At 46.8% G+C, this 22,277-nt stretch overlaps 1 protein-coding gene across 1 annotated transcript in view; it reads right to left on the bottom strand.

The window, feature by feature from the left end:
• Positions 1–21,915, bottom strand: part of PROC (protein C, inactivator of coagulation factors Va and VIIIa) — a 109,198-nt gene extending 87,283 nt beyond the window's left edge. Inside the window, exons 1-2 of the mRNA XM_082249423.1 lie at positions 21,898–21,915; positions 20,822–20,911 (exon numbers count right to left, since the gene is read on the bottom strand). Coding sequence (XP_082105549.1) covers positions 20,822–20,885 — 64 coding nt within the window. The 5' untranslated portion in view covers positions 20,886–20,911; positions 21,898–21,915. The remainder of the gene's footprint in view (positions 1–20,821; positions 20,912–21,897) is intronic.
• Positions 21,916–22,277: the final 362 nt, after the last annotated feature.

The following is a 22,277-nucleotide window of genomic DNA, read 5'->3' as shown; positions in this document are numbered from 1 at the left end:
TATTCCTCCCCGCGTATGGCGTTGAAGATTGGATCTTCCCTGTCTCCATTTTTTGCAGTAGGTAGGGGGACTAGGCAGGGCTGCCCTCTTTCGCCCTTTTTGTTCTCTCTGATGATTGAACCCTTGGCTATTGCGTTGCGTGCATCTCCGGAGGTGGGGGCTCTGGAAGTGGGCTCCATTAAGGAGTGCCTGGCACTTTATGCGGATGATATGCTTTTATTTTTGAAGGATCCCAATGCTTCTCTGCGGGCGGTGTTCAATATCCTAGACACTTTTGCAAAGTTTTCCGGCCTAAGGGTGAATTGGGATAAATCCACTATGCTCCCTATTGATCCTGGTGCCATTGCTGCAGCTGATGGGGCGCTACCATTGAAATGGGTGACGGAGTTCACCTACCTGGGAGTCAGGGTGTCGGCGAGGGTGGCGGATTATCTTACTCTGAATCTTAACCCACTGCTGGAGGTCTTTAAACGCAGGGCGGAGGTGTGGCGCGACTTACCTTTGTCGGTTCTGGGGCGCATTAACTTGGTGAAAATGAAACTTCTCCCTGTCTTTCTATACTTCCTTAGAAATTCCCCGGTGTGGGTCCCGCGTTCTTTCTTCCGCCGCGTTCATGGCCTGATAGGTTCCTTTATTTGGGGTACCTCTCCTCCTAGAATTGGTCTGCAGGTGTTGCAGGAGCCCTGGGGTCAGGGGGGATTGGCTTTACCTGATCTTTATAAATATTTCCTGGCTGGGCAGGGGGTGGTGGCGCGACGCTGGCTTGCAGGGGACGATGGGGACTCCGCCACGGTGCTGGAGGCGGCTGTTTTGGGCTCCTACGAGAGTCTTCGCCTTTTACTGCATCGAGGGTCCAGGGCTACATTTCAGCTGACAGGAACGATGCGTTCTACCATCAAAGCCTGGGAACAGATGCAGGTGCTGGTGGAGCCAGGAGCCACTGGTGTTTCCCCGGCCTCCCCATTGTGGTGGAACCCCAAGTTTCCTCATTTTGCCTCGATCCCTGATCCTACCATCTGGGCCGTTAAGGGGGTGAAGTTGCTGGGGGATATTGTCTCTGGTGAGGAGCTGTGCTCCTTTGATGCCCTGAAGGCGCGTTATGATCTTCCAAATGGGTATTTTTTTCGCTATCTCCAACTTCGCCATGCGTTTGTGGCACAATTCGGTTCCTCTCGGGTTGTGATTAAAGCTTCAGCTCTTGAAACAGCGATACAAGCGGCGGGTATGCGGAAGCCTCTCTCAGAATTGTACAGGGAATTGTTCGCTGTCACTCCGCCTGCTGTACGTAGATGTCGGGAACGCTGGGTGGAGGAGGTGCCTGACCTGGATGGTGATGACTGGGATGATATGTGGAGTTCACCCTTCGCCTACCTGGTCTCTGCGAGGGACCGTCTGATTCACTTTAAATTTCTGCATCGGATTTATTACACGCCGGCGAGGCTGGCACGTATTTATCAGACGGCCTCGGCGGAGTGCTGGCGTTGTTCCCATTCACCGGCGGACTTCAGTCACATCTTCTGGGGGTGCCCGGTGGTCAAGGACTATTGGGCATCCGTCTTAGCTTGTATTGTGGAGGTGGTTAAGATTCCGGTCCCCAGCTCCGTGGAGGTTTGCCTCTTGGGGTTGGTGGATGGCTTAGCCCCTGCGAGGGCCATTCGTACTCTGGTCAGCTTGCTGCTTTTCTATGCGCGCAAGGCTCTGCTCTTACACTGGAAGAGTCCCTTGGCTCCCACGATCCTTTTCTGGAAAGGCTTGGTTAATAAAGTGACTCCGCTCTATAAGGCCACGTATCTCAGTAGGGGGTGCCCCCGCAAGTTTGATAAAGTATGGAAAACATGGATAGACTCTCCGGCCTCGACCTCCGTAGATCAGCTTTAGTGTTTTATGTGCTACTGTTCGGGACTGTCTGGGGGGGGGGGATGGCCATGCCGGTCGGTGATATATTCCTGTTCATTGTGCTCTAACTGCATTTATAGAAGTCTCTCTATTTTTTTTTTTTTTTTTTATTGACTAAGCCATGGGGTTGCTGCTAGTGGGCTCTGTGCTGGACTAATCTATAATGTTCTATGACCTTGTTACTGGATAATTGGAGCAGTCTTGAGGGGTATCTTTATTACTGATGGATGCTTTGTTTTTCCACTGGACGTGCTGGATGGAGCCTGGGGTGGGGGGGGGGGTGGGTGGGGGGTGGTGTGGGAGGGGTTTGACCTGTTGTCACTGAGGGTGGTTGTTGCCCTGCGTGGCATTGTCTTGTCTGTTTTTTGTGTGCAAAAATTCAATAAAAACAAATTTTCAAAAAAAAAAAGAAGAGAAGGACAGAGACTGCAGACGTGATACAGGAGATGATGCGAGACTGCAGACATGATACAAGAGATGGTCAGAGACTGAGGACATGATACAAGAGATGGTCAGAGACTGAGGACATGATACAAGAGATGGTCAGAGACTGAGGACATGATACAAGAGATGGTCAGAGACTGCAGACATGATACAAGAGAAGGTCAGAGACTGTGGACATGATACAAGAGATGGTCAGAGACTGTGGACATGATACAGGGGATGGTCAGAGACTGTGGACATGATACAAGAGATGGTCAGAGACTGCGGACATGATACAGGGGATGGTCAGAGACTGTGGACATGATACAAGAGATGGTCAGAGACTGCGGACATGATACAGGGGATGGTCAGAGACTGTGGACATGATACAAGAGATGGTCAGAGACTGTGGACATGATACAGGAGATGGTCAGAGACTGTGGACATGATACAGGAGATGGTCAGAGACTGCGGACATGATGCAGGGGATGGTCAGAGACTGTGGACATGATACAAGAGATGGTCAGAGACTGCGGACATGATACAGGGGATGGTCAGAGACTGTGGACATGATACAAGAGATGGTCAGAGACTGCGGACATGATACAGGGGATGGTCAGAGACTGTGGACATGATACAATAGATGGTCAGAGACTGCGGACATGATACAAGAGATGGTAAGAGACTGAGGACGTGATACAAGAGATGGTCAGAGACTGAGGACATGATGCAAGAGATGGTCAGAGACTGAGGACATGATACAGTAGATGGTCAGAGACTGAGGACATAATACAAGAGATGGTCAGAGACTGAGGACATGATACAGTAGATGGTCAGAGACTGAGGACATGATACAGTAGATGGTCAGAGACTGAGGACATGATACAAGAGATGATCAGAGACTGCAGACATGATACAAGAGATGATCAGAGACTGTGGCGTGATACAAGAGATGATCAGAGACTGCGGACGTGATACAAGAGATGATCAGAGACTGCGGACGTGATACAAGAGATGATCAGAGACTGCAGACATGATACAAGAGATGATCAGAGACTGCGGACATGATACAAGAGAAGGACAGAGACTGCAAACATAATACAAGAGATGATCAGAGACTGCAGACATGATACAAGAGAAGGACAGAGACTGCAGACGTGATAGAAGAGAAGGACATGATACAGTAGATGGTCAGAGACTGAGGACATGATACAGTAGATGGTCAGAGACTGAGGACATGATACAAGAGATGATCAGAGACTGCGGACATGATACAAGAGATGATCAGAGACTGCGGACATAATACAAGAGATGATCAGAGACTGCGGACATGATACAAGAAAAGGACAGAGACTGCAGACGTGATAGAAGAGAAGGACAGAGACTGCAGACGTGATACAGGAGATAATGCGAGACTGCAGACATGATACAAGAGATGGTCAGAGACTGAGGACATGATACAAGAGATGGTGAGAGACTGAGGACATTATACAAGAGATGGTCAGAGACTGAGGACATGATACAAGAGATGGTCAGAGACTGCGGACATGATACAAGAGATGGTCAGAGACTAAGGACATGATACAAGAGATGGTCAGAGATTGCAGACATGATACAAGAGATGGTCAGAGACTGAGGACATGATACAAGAGATGGTCAGAGACTGCGGACATGATACAAGAGATGGTCAGAGACTGCAGACATGATACAAGAGATGGTCAGAGATTGCAGACATGATGATACAAGAGATGGTCAGAGACTGTGGACATGATACAAGAGATGGTCAGAGACTGTGGACATGATACAAGAGATGGTCAGAGAGTGTGGACATGATACAAGAGATGGTCAGAGACTGCGGACATGATACAGGAGATGGTCAGAGACTGCGGACATGATACAGGAGATGGTCAGAGACTGCGGACATGATACAAGGAGATGGTCAGAGACTGTGGACATGATACAAGAGATGGTCAGAGACTGCGGATATGATACAGGGGATGGTCAGAGACTGTGGACATGATACAAGAGATAGTCAGAGACTGCGGACATGATACAGGGGATGGTCAGAGACTGTGGACATGATACAAGAGATGGTCAGAGACTGTGGACATGATATAGGAGATGGTCAGAGACTGTGGACATGATACAGGAGATGGTCAGAGACTGAAGACATGATACAGGGGATGGTCAGAGACTGTGGACATGATACAAGAGATGGTCAGTGACTGCGGACATGATACAGGGGATGGTCAGAGACTGTGGACATGATACAAGAGATGGTCAGAGACTGTGGACATGATACAGGAGATGGTCAGAGACTGAGGACATGATGCAAGAGATGGTCAGAGACTGAGGACATGATACAGTAGATGGTCAGAGACTGAGGACATAATACAAGAGATGGTCAGAGACTGAGGACATGATACAGTAGATGGTCAGAGACTGAGGACATGATACAGTAGATGGTCAGAGACTGAGGACATGATACAAGAGATGATCAGAGACTGCAGACATGATACAAGAGATGATCAGAGACTGTGGCGTGATACAAGAGATGATCAGAGACTGTGGCGTGATACAAGAGATGATCAGAGACTGCGGACGTGATACAAGAGATGATCAGAGACTGCGGACGTGATACAAGAGATGATCAGAGACTGCGGACATGATACAAGAGATGATCAGAGACTGCGGACATGATACAAGAGAAGGACAAAGACTGCAAACATAATACAAGAGATGATCAGAGACTGCAGACGTGATACAAGAGAAGGACAGAGACTGCAGACGTGATAGAAGAGAAGGACGTGATACAAGAGATGGTCAGAGACTGAGGACATGATACAAGAGATGGTCAGAGACTGAGGACATGATACAAGAGATGGTCAGAGACTGCAGACATGATACAAGAGAAGGTCAGAGACTGTGGACATGATACAAGAGATGGTCAGAGACTGTGGACATGATACAGGGGATGGTCAGAGACTGTGGACATGATACAAGAGATGGTCAGAGACTGCGGACATGATACAGGGGATGGTCAGAGACTGTGGACATGATACAAGAGATGGTCAGAGACTGCGGACATGATACAGGGGATGGTCAGAGACTGTGGACATGATACAAGAGATGGTCAGAGACTGTGGACATGATACAGGAGATGGTCAGAGACTGTGGACATGATACAGGAGATGGTCAGAGACTGAGGACATGATACAAGAGATGGTCAGAGACTGAGGACATGATACAAGAGATGGTCAGAGACTGAGGACATGATACAAGAGATGGTCAGAGACTGCAGACATGATACAAGAGAAGGTCAGAGACTGTGGACATGATACAAGAGATGGTCAGAGACTGTGGACATGATACAGGGGATGGTCAGAGACTGTGGACATGATACAAGAGATGGTCAGAGACTGCGGACATGATACAGGGGATGGTCAGAGACTGTGGACATGATACAAGAGATGGTCAGAGACTGCGGACATGATACAGGGGATGGTCAGAGACTGTGGACATGATACAAGAGATGGTCAGAGACTTTGGACATGATACAGGAGATGGTCAGAGACTGTGGACATGATACAGGAGATGGTCAGAGACTGCGGACATGATGCAGGGGATGGTCAGAGACTGTGGACATGATACAAGAGATGGTCAGAGACTGCGGACATGATACAGGGGATGGTCAGAGACTGTGGACATGATACAAGAGATGGTCAGAGACTGCGGACATGATACAGGGGATGGTCAGAGACTGTGGACATGATACAATAGATGGTCAGAGACTGCGGACATGATACAAGAGATGGTAAGAGACTGAGGACGTGATACAAGAGATGGTCAGAGACTGAGGACATGATGCAAGAGATGGTCAGAGACTGAGGACATGATACAGTAGATGGTCAGAGACTGAGGACATAATACAAGAGATGGTCAGAGACTGAGGACATGATACAGTAGATGGTCAGAGACTGAGGACATGATACAGTAGATGGTCAGAGACTGAGGACATGATACAAGAGATGATCAGAGACTGCAGACATGATACAAGAGATGATCAGAGACTGTGGCGTGATACAAGAGATGATCAGAGACTGCGGACGTGATACAAGAGATGATCAGAGACTGCGGACGTGATACAAGAGATGATCAGAGACTGCGGACATGATACAAGAGATGATCAGAGACTGCGGACATGATACAAGAGAAGGACAGAGACTGCAAACATAATACAAGAGATGATCAGAGACTGCAGACATGATACAAGAGAAGGACAGAGACTGCAGACGTGATAGAAGAGAAGGACATGATACAGTAGATGGTCAGAGACTGAGGACATGATACAGTAGATGGTCAGAGACTGAGGACATGATACAAGAGATGATCAGAGACTGCGGACATGATACAAGAGATGATCAGAGACTGCGGACATAATACAAGAGATGATCAGAGACTGCGGACATGATACAAGAAAAGGACAGAGACTGCAGACGTGATAGAAGAGAAGGACAGAGACTGCAGACGTGATACAGGAGATAATGCGAGACTGCAGACATGATACAAGAGATGGTCAGAGACTGAGGACATGATACAAGAGATGGTCAGAGACTGAGGACATTATACAAGAGATGGTCAGAGACTGAGGACATGATACAAGAGATGGTCAGAGACTGCGGACATGATACAAGAGATGGTCAGAGACTAAGGACATGATACAAGAGATGGTCAGAGATTGCAGACATGATACAAGAGATGGTCAGAGACTGAGGACATGATACAAGAGATGGTCAGAGACTGCGGACATGATACAAGAGATGGTCAGAGACTGCAGACATGATACAAGAGATGGTCAGAGATTGCAGACATGATGATACAAGAGATGGTCAGAGACTGTGGACATGATACAAGAGATGGTCAGAGACTGTGGACATGATACAAGAGATGGTCAGAGAGTGTGGACATGATACAAGAGATGGTCAGAGACTGCGGACATGATACAGGAGATGGTCAGAGACTGCGGACATGATGCAGGAGATGGTCAGAGACTGCGGACATGATACAAGGAGATGGTCAGAGACTGTGGACATGATACAAGAGATGGTCAGAGACTGCGGATATGATACAGGGGATGGTCAGAGACTGTGGACATGATACAAGAGATAGTCAGAGACTGCGGACATGATACAGGGGATGGTCAGAGACTGTGGACATGATACAAGAGATGGTCAGAGACTGTGGACATGATATAGGAGATGGTCAGAGACTGTGGACATGATACAGGAGATGGTCAGAGACTGAAGACATGATACAGGGGATGGTCAGAGACTGTGGACATGATACAAGAGATGGTCAGTGACTGCGGACATGATACAGGGGATGGTCAGAGACTGTGGACATGATACAAGAGATGGTCAGAGACTGTGGACATGATACAGGAGATGGTCAGAGACTGAGGACATGATGCAAGAGATGGTCAGAGACTGAGGACATGATACAGTAGATGGTCAGAGACTGAGGACATAATACAAGAGATGGTCAGAGACTGAGGACATGATACAGTAGATGGTCAGAGACTGAGGACATGATACAGTAGATGGTCAGAGACTGAGGACATGATACAAGAGATGATCAGAGACTGCAGACATGATACAAGAGATGATCAGAGACTGTGGCGTGATACAAGAGATGATCAGAGACTGTGGCGTGATACAAGAGATGATCAGAGACTGCGGACGTGATACAAGAGATGATCAGAGACTGCGGACGTGATACAAGAGATGATCAGAGACTGCGGACATGATACAAGAGATGATCAGAGACTGCGGACATGATACAAGAGAAGGACAAAGACTGCAAACATAATACAAGAGATGATCAGAGACTGCAGACGTGATACAAGAGAAGGACAGAGACTGCAGACGTGATAGAAGAGAAGGACGTGATACAAGAGATGGTCAGAGACTGAGGACATGATACAAGAGATGGTCAGAGACTGAGGACATGATACAAGAGATGGTCAGAGACTGCAGACATGATACAAGAGAAGGTCAGAGACTGTGGACATGATACAAGAGATGGTCAGAGACTGTGGACATGATACAGGGGATGGTCAGAGACTGTGGACATGATACAAGAGATGGTCAGAGACTGCGGACATGATACAGGGGATGGTCAGAGACTGTGGACATGATACAAGAGATGGTCAGAGACTGCGGACATGATACAGGGGATGGTCAGAGACTGTGGACATGATACAAGAGATGGTCAGAGACTGTGGACATGATACAGGAGATGGTCAGAGACTGTGGACATGATACAGGAGATGGTCAGAGACTGAGGACATGATACAAGAGATGGTCAGAGACTGAGGACATGATACAAGAGATGGTCAGAGACTGAGGACATGATACAAGAGATGGTCAGAGACTGCAGACATGATACAGGGGATGGTCAGAGACTGTGGACATGATACAAGAGATGGTCAGAGACTGTGGACATGATATAGGAGATGGTCAGAGACTGTGGACATGATACAGGAGATGGTCAGAGACTGAAGACATGATACAGGGGATGGTCAGAGACTGTGGACATGATACAAGAGATGGTCAGTGACTGCGGACATGATACAGGGGATGGTCAGAGACTGTGGACATGATACAAGAGATGGTCAGAGACTGTGGACATGATACAGGAGATGGTCAGAGACTGAGGACATGATGCAAGAGATGGTCAGAGACTGAGGACATGATACAGTAGATGGTCAGAGACTGAGGACATAATACAAGAGATGGTCAGAGACTGAGGACATGATACAGTAGATGGTCAGAGACTGAGGACATGATACAGTAGATGGTCAGAGACTGAGGACATGATACAAGAGATGATCAGAGACTGCAGACATGATACAAGAGATGATCAGAGACTGTGGCGTGATACAAGAGATGATCAGAGACTGTGGCGTGATACAAGAGATGATCAGAGACTGCGGACGTGATACAAGAGATGATCAGAGACTGCGGACGTGATACAAGAGATGATCAGAGACTGCGGACATGATACAAGAGATGATCAGAGACTGCGGACATGATACAAGAGAAGGACAAAGACTGCAAACATAATACAAGAGATGATCAGAGACTGCAGACGTGATACAAGAGAAGGACAGAGACTGCAGACGTGATAGAAGAGAAGGACGTGATACAAGAGATGGTCAGAGACTGAGGACATGATACAAGAGATGGTCAGAGACTGAGGACATGATACAAGAGATGGTCAGAGACTGCAGACATGATACAAGAGAAGGTCAGAGACTGTGGACATGATACAAGAGATGGTCAGAGACTGTGGACATGATACAGGGGATGGTCAGAGACTGTGGACATGATACAAGAGATGGTCAGAGACTGCGGACATGATACAGGGGATGGTCAGAGACTGTGGACATGATACAAGAGATGGTCAGAGACTGCGGACATGATACAGGGGATGGTCAGAGACTGTGGACATGATACAAGAGATGGTCAGAGACTGTGGACATGATACAGGAGATGGTCAGAGACTGTGGACATGATACAGGAGATGGTCAGAGACTGAGGACATGATACAAGAGATGGTCAGAGACTGAGGACATGATACAAGAGATGGTCAGAGACTGAGGACATGATACAAGAGATGGTCAGAGACTGCAGACATGATACAAGAGAAGGTCAGAGACTGTGGACATGATACAAGAGATGGTCAGAGACTGTGGACATGATACAGGGGATGGTCAGAGACTGTGGACATGATACAAGAGATGGTCAGAGACTGCGGACATGATACAGGGGATGGTCAGAGACTGTGGACATGATACAAGAGATGGTCAGAGACTGCGGACATGATACAGGGGATGGTCAGAGACTGTGGACATGATACAAGAGATGGTCAGAGACTGTGGACATGATACAGGAGATGGTCAGAGACTGTGGACATGATACAGGAGATGGTCAGAGACTGCGGACATGATACAGGGGATGGTCAGAGACTGTGGACATGATACAAGAGATGGTCAGAGACTGCGGACATGATACAGGGGATGGTCAGAGACTGTGGACATGATACAAGAGATGGTCAGAGACTGCGGACATGATACAGGGGATGGTCAGAGACTGTGGACATGATACAATAGATGGTCAGAGACTGCGGACATGATACAAGAGATGGTAAGAGACTGAGGACGTGATACAAGAGATGGTCAGAGACTGAGGACATGATGCAAGAGATGGTCAGAGACTGAGGACATGATACAGTAGATGGTCAGAGACTGAGGACATAATACAAGAGATGGTCAGAGACTGAGGACATGATACAGTAGATGGTCAGAGACTGAGGACATGATACAGTAGATGGTCAGAGACTGAGGACATGATACAAGAGATGATCAGAGACTGCAGACATGATACAAGAGATGATCAGAGACTGTGGCGTGATACAAGAGATGATCAGAGACTGCGGACGTGATACAAGAGATGATCAGAGACTGCGGACGTGATACAAGAGATGATCAGAGACTGCGGACATGATACAAGAGATGATCAGAGACTGCGGACATGATACAAGAGAAGGACAGAGACTGCAAACATAATACAAGAGATGATCAGAGACTGCAGACATGATACAAGAGAAGGACAGAGACTGCAGACGTGATAGAAGAGAAGGACATGATACAGTAGATGGTCAGAGACTGAGGACATGATACAGTAGATGGTCAGAGACTGAGGACATGATACAAGAGATGATCAGAGACTGCGGACATGATACAAGAGATGATCAGAGACTGCGGACATAATACAAGAGATGATCAGAGACTGCGGACATGATACAAGAAAAGGACAGAGACTGCAGACGTGATAGAAGAGAAGGACAGAGACTGCAGACGTGATACAGGAGATAATGCGAGACTGCAGACATGATACAAGAGATGGTCAGAGACTGAGGACATGATACAAGAAATGGTCAGAGACTGAGGACATGATACAAGAGATGGTCAGAGACTGAGGACATGATACAAGAGATGGTCAGAGACTGCGGACATGATACAAGAGATGGTCAGAGACTAAGGACATGATACAAGAGATGGTCAGAGATTGCAGACATGATACAAGAGATGGTCAGAGACTGAGGACATGATACAAGAGATGGTCAGAGACTGCGGACATGATACAAGAGATGGTCAGAGACTGCAGACATGATACAAGAGATGGTCAGAGATTGCAGACATGATGATACAAGAGATGGTCAGAGACTGTGGACATGATACAAGAGATGGTCAGAGACTGTGGACATGATACAAGAGATGGTCAGAGAGTGTGGACATGATACAAGAGATGGTCAGAGACTGCGGACATGATACAGGAGATGGTCAGAGACTGCGGACATGATAGAGGAGATGGTCAGAGACTGCGGACATGATACAAGGAGATGGTCAGAGACTGTGGACATGATACAAGAGATGGTCAGAGACTGCGGATATGATACAGGGGATGGTCAGAGACTGTGGACATGATACAAGAGATGGTCAGAGACTGCGGACATGATACAGGGGATGGTCAGAGACTGTGGACATGATACAAGAGATGGTCAGAGACTGTGGACATGATACAGGAGATGGTCAGAGACTGTGGACATGATACAGGAGATGGTCAGAGACTGAAGACATGATACAGGGGATGGTCAGAGACTGTGGACATGATACAAGAGATGGTCAGTGACTGCGGACATGATACAGGGGATGGTCAGAGACTGTGGACATGATACAAGAGATGGTCAGAGACTGTGGACATGATACAGGAGATGGTCAGAGACTGAGGACATGATGCAAGAGATGGTCAGAGACTGAGGACATGATACAGTAGATGGTCAGAGACTGAGGACATAATACAAGAGATGGTCAGAGACTGAGGACATTATACAGTAGATGGTCAGAGACTGAGGACATGATACAGTAGATGGTCAGAGACTGAGGACATGATACAAGAGATGATCAGAGACTGCAGACATGATACAAGAGATGATCAGAGACTGTGGCGTGATACAAGAGATGATCAGAGACTGTGGCGTGATACAAGAGATGATCAGAGACTGCGGACGTGATACAAGAGATGATCAGAGACTGCGGACGTGATACAAGAGATGATCAGAGACTGCGGACATGATACAAGAGATGATCAGAGACTGCGGACATGATACAAGAGAAGGACAAAGACTGCAAACATAATACAAGAGATGATCAGAGACTGCAGACATGATACAAGAGAAGGACAGAGACTGCAGACGTGATAGAAGAGAAGGACGTGATACAGTAGATGGTCAGAGACTGAGGACATGATACAGTAGATGGTCAGAGACTGAGGACATGATACAAGAGATGATCAGAGACTGCGGACATGATACAAGAGATGATCAGAGACTGCGGACATAATACAAGAGATGATCAGAGACTGCGGACATGATACAAGAAAAGGACAGAGACTGCAGACATGATAGAAGAGAAGGACAGAGACTGCAGACGTGATACAGGAGATAATGCGAGACTGCAGACATGATACAAGAGATGGTCAGAGACTGAGGACATGATACAAGAGATGGTCAGAGACTGAGGACATGATACAAGAGATGGTCAGAGACTGAGGACAGGATACAAGAGATGGTCAGAGACTGCGGACATGATACAAGAGATGGTCAGAGACTGAGGACATGATACAAGAGATGGTCAGAGATTGCAGACATGATACAAGAGATGGTCAGAGACTGAGGACATGATACAAGAGATGGTCAGAGACTGCGGACATGATACAAGAGATGGTCAGAGACTGCAGACATGATACAAGAGATGGTTAGAGACTGCAGACATGATACAAGAGATGGTCAGAGATTGCTGACATGATACAAGAGATGGTCAGAGATTGCAGACATGATACAAGAGATGGTCAGAGACTGTGGACATGATACAAGAGATGGTCAGAGACTGTGGACATGATACAAGAGATGGTCAGAGACTGTGGACATGATAAAAGAAATGGTCAGAGACTGCGGACATGATACAGGAGATGGTCAGAGACTGCGGACATGATACAAGGAGATGGTCAGAGACTGTGGACATGACACAAGAGATGGTCAGAGACTGCGGATATGATACAGGGGATGGCCAGAGACTGTGGACATGATACAAGAGATGGTCAGAGACTGCGGACATGATACAGGGGATGGTCAGAGACTGTGGACATGATACAAGAGATGGTCAGAGACTGTGGACATGATACAAGAGATGGTCAGAGACTGTGGACATGATACAAGAGATGGTCAGAGACTGGACATGATACAAGAGATGGTCAGAGACTGTGGACATGATACAAGAGATGGTCAGAGACTGTGGACATGATACAAGAGATGGTCAGAGACTGTGGACATGATACAAGAGATGGTCAGAGACTGCGGACATGATACAGGGGATGGTCAGAGACTGTGGACATGATACAAGAGATGGTCAGAGACTGCGGACATGATACAGGGGATGGTCAGAGACTGTGGACATGATACAAGAGATGGTCAGAGACTGTGGACATGATACAGGAGATGGTCAGAGACTGTGGACATGATACAGGAGATGGTCAGAGACTGCGGACATGATACAGGGGATGGTCAGAGACTGTGGACATGATACAAGAGATGGTCAGAGACTGCGGACATGATACAGGGGATGGTCAGAGACTGTGGACATGATACAAGAGATGGTCAGAGACTGCGGACATGATACAGGGGATGGTCAGAGACTGTGGACATGATACAAGAGATGGTCAGAGACTGCGGACATGATACAAGAGATGGTAAGAGACTGAGGACGTGATACAAGAGAAGGACACAGACTGCAGACGTGATACAGGAGACAGTCAGAGACTGCAGACATGATACAAGAGATGATGCGAGACTGCGGACATGATACAAGAGATGGTCAGAGACTGAGGACATGATGCAAGAGATGGTCAGAGACTGAGGACATGATACAGTAGATGGTCAGAGACTGAGGACATAATACAAGAGATGGTCAGAGACTGAGGACATGATAAAGTAGATGGTCAGAGACTGAGGACATGATACAGTAGATGGTCAGAGACTGAGGACATGATACAAGAGATGATCAGAGACTGCAGACATGATACAAGAGATGATCAGAGACTGTGGCGTGATACAAGAGATGATCAGAGACTGCGGACGTGATACAAGAGATGATCAGAGACTGCGGACGTGATACAAGAGATGATCAGAGACTGCGGACGTGATACAAGAGATGATCAGAGACTGCGGACATGATGCAAGAGAAGGACAGAGACTGCAAACATAATACAAGAGATGATCAGAGACTGCAGACATGATACAAGAGAAGGACAGAGACTGCAGACGTGATAGAAGAGAAGGACATGATACAGTAGATGGTCAGAGACTGAGGACATGATACAGTAGATGGTCAGAGACTGAGGACATGATACAAGAGATGATCAGAGACTGCGGACATGATACAAAAGATGATCAGAGACTGCGGACATAATACAAGAGATGATCAGAGACTGCGGACATGATACAAGAAAAGGACAGAGACTGCAGACGTGATAGAAGAGAAGGACAGAGACTGCAGATGTGATACAGGAGATAATGCGAGACTGCAGACATGATACAAGAGATGGTCAGAGACTGAGGACATGATACAAGAGATGGTCAGAGACTGAGGACATGATACAAGAGATGGTCAGAGACTGAGGACATGATACAAGAGATGGTCAGAGACTGCGGACATGATACAAGAGATGGTCAGAGACTGAGGACATGATACAAGAGATGGTCAGAGATTGCAGACATGATACAAGAGATGGTCAGAGACTGAGGACATGATACAAGAGATGGTCAGAGACTGCGGACATGATACAAGAGATGGTCAGAGACTGCAGACATGATACAAGAGATGGTCAGAGATTGCAGACATGATGATACAAGAGATGGTCAGAGACTGTGGACATGATACAAGAGATGGTCAGAGACTGTGGACATGATACAAGAGATGGTCAGAGAGTGTGGACATGATACAAGAGATGGTCAGAGACTGCGGACATGATACAGGAGATGGTCAGAGACTGCGGACATGATACAGGAGATGGTCAGAGACTGCGGACATGATACAAGGAGATGGTCAGAGACTGTGGACATGATACAAGAGATGGTCAGAGACTGCGGATATGATACAGGGGATGGTCAGAGACTGTGGACATGATACAAGAGATGGTCAGAGACTGCGGACATGATACAGGGGATGGTCAGAGACTGTGGACATGATACAAGAGATGGTCAGAGACTGTGGACATGATACAGGAGATGGTCAGAGACTGTGGACATGATACAGGAGATGGTCAGAGACTGAAGACATGATACAGGGGATGGTCAGAGACTGTGGACATGATACAAGAGATGGTCAGTGACTGCGGACATGATACAGGGGATGGTCAGAGACTGTGGACATGATACAAGAGATGGTCAGAGACTGCGGACATGATACAGGAGATGGTCAGAGACTGAGGACATGATGCAAGAGATGGTCAGAGACTGAGGACATGATACAGTAGATGGTCAGAGACTGAGGACATAATACAAGAGATGGTCAGAGACTGAGGACATGATATAGTAGATGGTCAGAGACTGAGGACATGATACAGTAGATGGTCAGAGACTGAGGACATGATACAAGAGATGATCAGAGACTGCAGACATGATACAAGAGATGATCAGAGACTGTGGCGTGATACAAGAGATGATCAGAGACTGTGGCGTGATACAAGAGATGATCAGAGACTGCGGACGTGATACAAGAGATGATCAGAGACTGCGGACGTGATACAAGAGATGATCAGAGACTGCGGACATGATACAAGAGATGATCAGAGACTGCGGACATGACACAAGAGAAGGACAGAGACTGCAAACATAATACAAGAGATGATCAGAGACGGCAGACATGATACAAGAGAAGGACAGAGACTGCAGACGTGATAGAAGAGAAGGACGTGATACAGTAGATGGTCAGAGACTGAGGACATGATACAGTAGATGGTCAGAGACTGAGGACATGATACAAGAGATGATCAGAGACTGCGGACATGATACAAGAGATGATCAGAGACTGCGGACATAATACAAGAGATGATCAGAGACTGCAGACATGATACAAGTAAAGGACAGAGACAGCAGACGTGATAGAAGAGAAGGACAGAGACTGCAGACGTGATACAGGAGATAATGCGAGACTGCAGACATGATACAAGAGATGGTCAGAGACTGAGGACATGATACAAGAGATGGTCAGAGACTGAGGACATGATACAAGAGATGGTCAGAGACTGAGGACATGATACAAGAGATGGTCAGAGACTGCGGACATGATACAAGAGATGGTCAGAGACTGAGGACATGATACAAGAGATGGTCAGAGATTGCAGACATGATATAAGAGATGGTCAGAGACTGAGGACATGATACAAGAGATGGTCAGAGACTGCGGACATGATACAAGAGATGGTCAGAGACTGCAGACATGATACAAGAGATGGTCAGAGACTGCAGACATGATACAAGAGATGGTCAGACATTGCAGACATGATACAAGAGATGGTCAGAGATTGCAGACATGATACAAGAGATGGTCAGAGACTGTGGACATGATGCAAGAGATGGTCAGAGAGTGTGGACATGATAAAAGAAATGGTCAGAGACTGCGGACATGATACAGGAGATGGTCAGAGACTGCGGACATGATACAAGGAGATGGTCAGAGACGGTGGACATGACACAAGAGATGGTCAGAGACTGCGGATATGATACAGGGGATGGTCAGAGACTGTGGACATGATACAAGAGATGGTCAGAGACTGCGGACATGATACAGGGGATGGTCAGAGACTGTGGACATGATACAAGAGATGGTCAGAGACTGCGGACATGATACAGGAGATGGTCAGAGACCACGGACATGATACAGGGGATAGTCAGAGACTGTGGACATGATACAAGAGATGGTCAGAGACTGCGGACATGATACAAGAGATGGTCAGAGACTGCGGACATGATACAGGAGATGGTCAGAGACCGCGGACATGATACAGGGGATGGTCAGAGACTGTGGACATGATACAAGAGATGGTCAGAGACTGCGGACATGATACAGGAGATGGTTAGAGACTGTGGAAGAGCACTAGGGGGGCATGAAAGCACAGGGCAAGTAGAGAGCACTGGAGGAGCTGAAGGGAGCATGGGGGGACTGAAGAGAATTAAGGGGGGGTATGGAAAGCATTGCAGGGGGGTTGGAAGGCGCAGGAGATGGAGAGCACTGGGGGGGAGGGGGGAACAGGTAGCACTGGGGGGGGGCAGGCAGGGAAAACCAGGGGGATGAAGAGCACGGGGGAAACTAGAAATCACAGAGGGGGGAGCCAGGGAGCACAGGGGGGTGGAGAGCACTGGGGGAACCAGAGAGCTTGGGGGGGAGGTGAAAAGTACTTGGGGGGGCTATGGGGTACTGGGGGGGCTAAGGGCACTGAGGGGAGGTTAGGAGCACTGGAGGGGGGGAACGTTACACTGGAGGGGGGTTATGAGCATTGAGGGGGGCTGGAGAGCACTGGGGGGGGGCAGCAAAAGAAGTTGTATAGGAGGGGGATGGGGCAGCTGCATATGGAGGAATTGATCTTTCCCTATTCTTCCTGCAGCCACAGAATACTACAGGAACAATTGGGAAAGATCAATTCCTCCATATGCAGCTGCCCCATCCCCCTCCTATACAGCAGCACACACACTGACTCGGGCACTCACCTGGCTTCTTCTCACTGCGGCTCCGCCCATCCCCCACCCCCCCCACTGAAGGAGCTGTCACTGCAGCCGAGCTGCCTTCACAGTGAGAGATGCCGGGATCTGACAGCGCTCCCACCGCATTGGCCCTTACTATGGAGAGGGACAGATAGAGACAAACAGGACAGAGAATTCCTCACACAGCTCCTTACCCAGGGGGACAATAGCAGACTTCGGGCGGAAAGAAGGGGTGCATTCTCCACTCACAAACTTTCATTCAAATTAGACTGTAGCCTGAATCTCACGATACTACACTGCAGCACCGCCCCCACGAGAACTATGATTGGTTTTGATTAGTCCTGCCTTATGATGGGCATTTTCTGTGTCCAATGAGGTTTAGCAAATTACGGGCAGCCCGAGGCAACACTGATCTCCCGGGACTAGTCCCGGGCGACTAAATTACACGGGACAGGGTCCTACTTGCCGGGACTGTCCCGCCAAAAACGGGACAGTTGGCAAGTATGCTATTGGGCACTCTTTCAACTGAAGAAGAGATTTTACCTCCGCATACAGAAAGAGTTCTTCACAGTAAAAGATGTGAAAATGTGCAATAGACATCCTCAGCAACTAGCTCTAGCTAGCTCAGCTGATTCTTAAAAAAAAAAAAAAAAAGATCTTAATGCAATATTCTGGATTGATTTCAAACTTTGTCACTGATATTCTTTTTACGTCCCTCTAGAGATAACACCGCTGTTTAATTCCCTAGTACTCACTTGATGCCATAGAGAAGTCCTCAGTGCTGACTGGCAGGGAAGACTGTAGGAGGAGCAGCTGCTGTGAGGTCAGTGCAGCTGCCCTCCTCCTCTGTGTCCTATGGTGCAGGGCAGTGTAGGTACAAGGGATATCTCCTAAACATGCACTGTTTGGGTGATATTCAGTGTTGCTCCAGCCGTTGATGTCAATGCCAATGTCGTTCCTTCAGGGCTGTGCCATGGCCCTGACTCCCCTGCGTGGGAGTGACATCATCGCAGCTCGTCCATTCAAGTGGCCGCAGCCCACGAATCCCGAAGGATGACCAGGTGAAGATGGAAGCCTCCTCAGCGGTGACACCGCACAGCTGGAGGGCTTAGTTTTTAAGTGGATGTAAACCCCATTCATTCATTTTGACCTCGGCACAGTCAGGTCCATAAATATTGGGGCATCTACACAATTCTAACCTTTTATGGCTCTATACACCACCACAATGGATTTGAAATGAAACAAACAAGATGTGCGTTAACTGTAGACTTTCAGCTTTAATTTGAGGGTATTTACATCAAAATCAGGTGAAAGGTGTAGGAATTACAACCGTTTGTATAATGTGCCTCCCACTTTTTAAGGGATCAAAAGTAATGGGACAATTGGCTGCTCAGCTGTTGCATGGCCAGGTGTGTGTTATTCCCTCATTATCCCATATACAAGGAGCAGATAAAAGGTCCAGAGTTAATTTCAAGTGTGCTATTTGCATTTGGAATCTGTTGCTGTCAACTCTCAATATGAGATCCAAAGAGCTGTCACTATCAGTGAAGCAAGCCATCATTAGGCTGAAAAAAAAACAAAACAAACCCATCAGAAAGATAGCAAAAACATTAGGTGTGGCCAAATCAACTGTTTGGAACTTCCATAAAAAGAAAGAACGCACCGGTGAGCTCAGCAACACCAAAAGACCCGGAAGACTACGGAAAACAACTGTGGTGGATGACCGAAGAATTCTTTCCCTGGTGAAGAAAACACCCTTCACAACAGTTGGCCAGATCAAGAACACTCTCCAGGAGGTAGGTGTATGTGTGTCAAAGTCAACAATCAAGAGAAGACTTCACCAGAGTGAATACAGAGGGTTCACCACAAGATGTAAACCATTGGTGAGCCTCAAAAACAGGAAGGCCAGATTAGAGTTTGCCAAACAACATCTAAAAAAGCCTTCACAGTTCTAGAACAACATCCTATGGACAGATCAGACCAAGATCAACTTGTACCAGAGTGATGGGAAGAGAAGAATATGGAGAAGGAAAGGAACTGCTCATGATCTAAAGCATACCACCTCATCTGTGAAGCATGGTGGTGGTAGTGTCATGGTGTGGGCATGTATGGCTGCCAATGGAACTGGTTCTCTTGTATTTATTGATGATGTGACTGCTGACAAAAGCAGCAGGATGAATTTTGAAGTGTTTCGGGCAATATTATCTGCTCATATTCAGCCAAATGCTTCAGACCTCATTGGACGGCGAGAGAACATCCACACTGGTATTTGTTTACAACCAACATTTCATTTATTTTATGTTAACAGAAACGTGGAGAGCTATGCATTTGTTGTACAATATTTACAAAGTCATAATGTTCAATCACAAGACTTTTTAAATGAAAGAATTGGAAAGAAAAGCATATAAAATAAATAAAAAGACCAACAGGAATACCACCCACACCCAACTGTCCATAGCAGGTGCTTAAAACCAGTTTCTCACCAAGAAAACCCCTGATATATATTAGGATACATCACGAAATGTAATTCCCCTATATTTGCAAATACAACTAATGTCTGTTTTGGCTGGACAGACCCTTTAAATTAAATCATGACACAACTGACACTCCACACACTTACTTGAGCTGCTATAAGCAGGTAGGATGGTAAAGCTGGTGATGCCAAGGAGAAGAATCCACCACATTGTACACAGGAACCGATATCTCAAACCTGTGGTACATGTATGATAGATCATAAATACAGAATACCAGAGTAGGTAGAAAAAAGTCAGCCTAATCCTGTTCTAGGACAGTGGACATAGCTGTGCAATTTTATTTTTTATTATTACACTGTATATGTTTAGTATTAGTAAAGCAAATGGTATGCCAGTGATTTTCGTAGTAATGTTCTTTAATGAGGCGCCTTTCAGATGACTTTTTACGGGCTTGTTTTTAAGGGCTCTTTCACACAGGCAGCTGAGAGGGCAGTAAAAAAGCAGGCAGCTGTGCCGCAGTTCTACTGTCCCCAGACTCTCACCCAAATTCTAACAGCACACCGCAATTCTCACAGCAAAGACGGAGCTGTACACAAGCTGCAGCCATGATGCTTTGCACAACCTGTCAAAAGTGCCCATTGTCAGTGATCAGGGGTCAAACTGAAACTGCATTTTACTGCCCCCCAGCTTCCCCCCTAAATTCTAACATCGCTGCCTGAGGGGGCCGTACACATGCTATGGTCACAATGCTTTGCATCGCTTTTCAAACTTGTCAAGGAGCAATGGGTCAATGGGAGTGTGCCAAGCTTGCTTGTCTTGTAGTCATGTATTTTACTACAAAAAAAAACGGGCATTCAAGAGAAATTAGGATTGCCTCCTGAACAACTGGCAGCCACTGCTATAGGGCCCCATAAAACCCAATCCACCATGGGCTGCTTTCAAGAGGGTGGTAGGCATTGCCACCCTATAAGAGAGCTCTAAAAGTTTTCGGTAGTTTACTCGTCATCCTGCCACAGTGATTGGGTGCTATCGGCTAATTCAGCAACCCCCAGCTTGGCAAAAGGTGACTGTTCAATCGACTTTTGTCAAAGGAGCCAGGTAGAAAATTGTTGGTTGAATAGCACCTGCATCCAATCAGATGCTTCGATAAATTTCGATTTGTGAGATACAGTCTTGATTGCATTATACAGTATAATCACACAAAACACAACAAATAACTTACAAATCACTGCTGTGTGGATCCCTTGGATGTGCTGTCAGCTGGATTCCTTGTGTCTTACAAGCTTTTAGACACTTTGCTTGTGGACTTCAATTTCAGCCATAATAGGTAGATCACATTCTGGTTAATCCATAACCTCAAATATTGATTCTGTGTCCTGTCCTTCTCTGTGCAAACAAAACAGAGTCTCCAAAATCCTGCAGCCCTACGTGGGATGGGACGAGGACAAGTGTGTATAAAACACAAAATAAAATCCCTGATCATCCGAACATTATACAATAAAATATAATACACACTTGTTACCTACTGATCATTACCCAAGTCTTGAGTCAGAATATCATGTATTGCTTATATCAGTATTAGAATCTTTCTATTGTACTGAA

The sequence above is a fragment of the Pelophylax lessonae genome (assembly GCF_965119305.1).
Source record: "Pelophylax lessonae genome assembly, chromosome: 3".
In the NCBI taxonomy this organism is placed as follows: Eukaryota; Metazoa; Chordata; class Amphibia; order Anura; family Ranidae; genus Pelophylax; species Pelophylax lessonae.
This window is presented reverse-complemented; position numbering and strand designations above follow the sequence as displayed.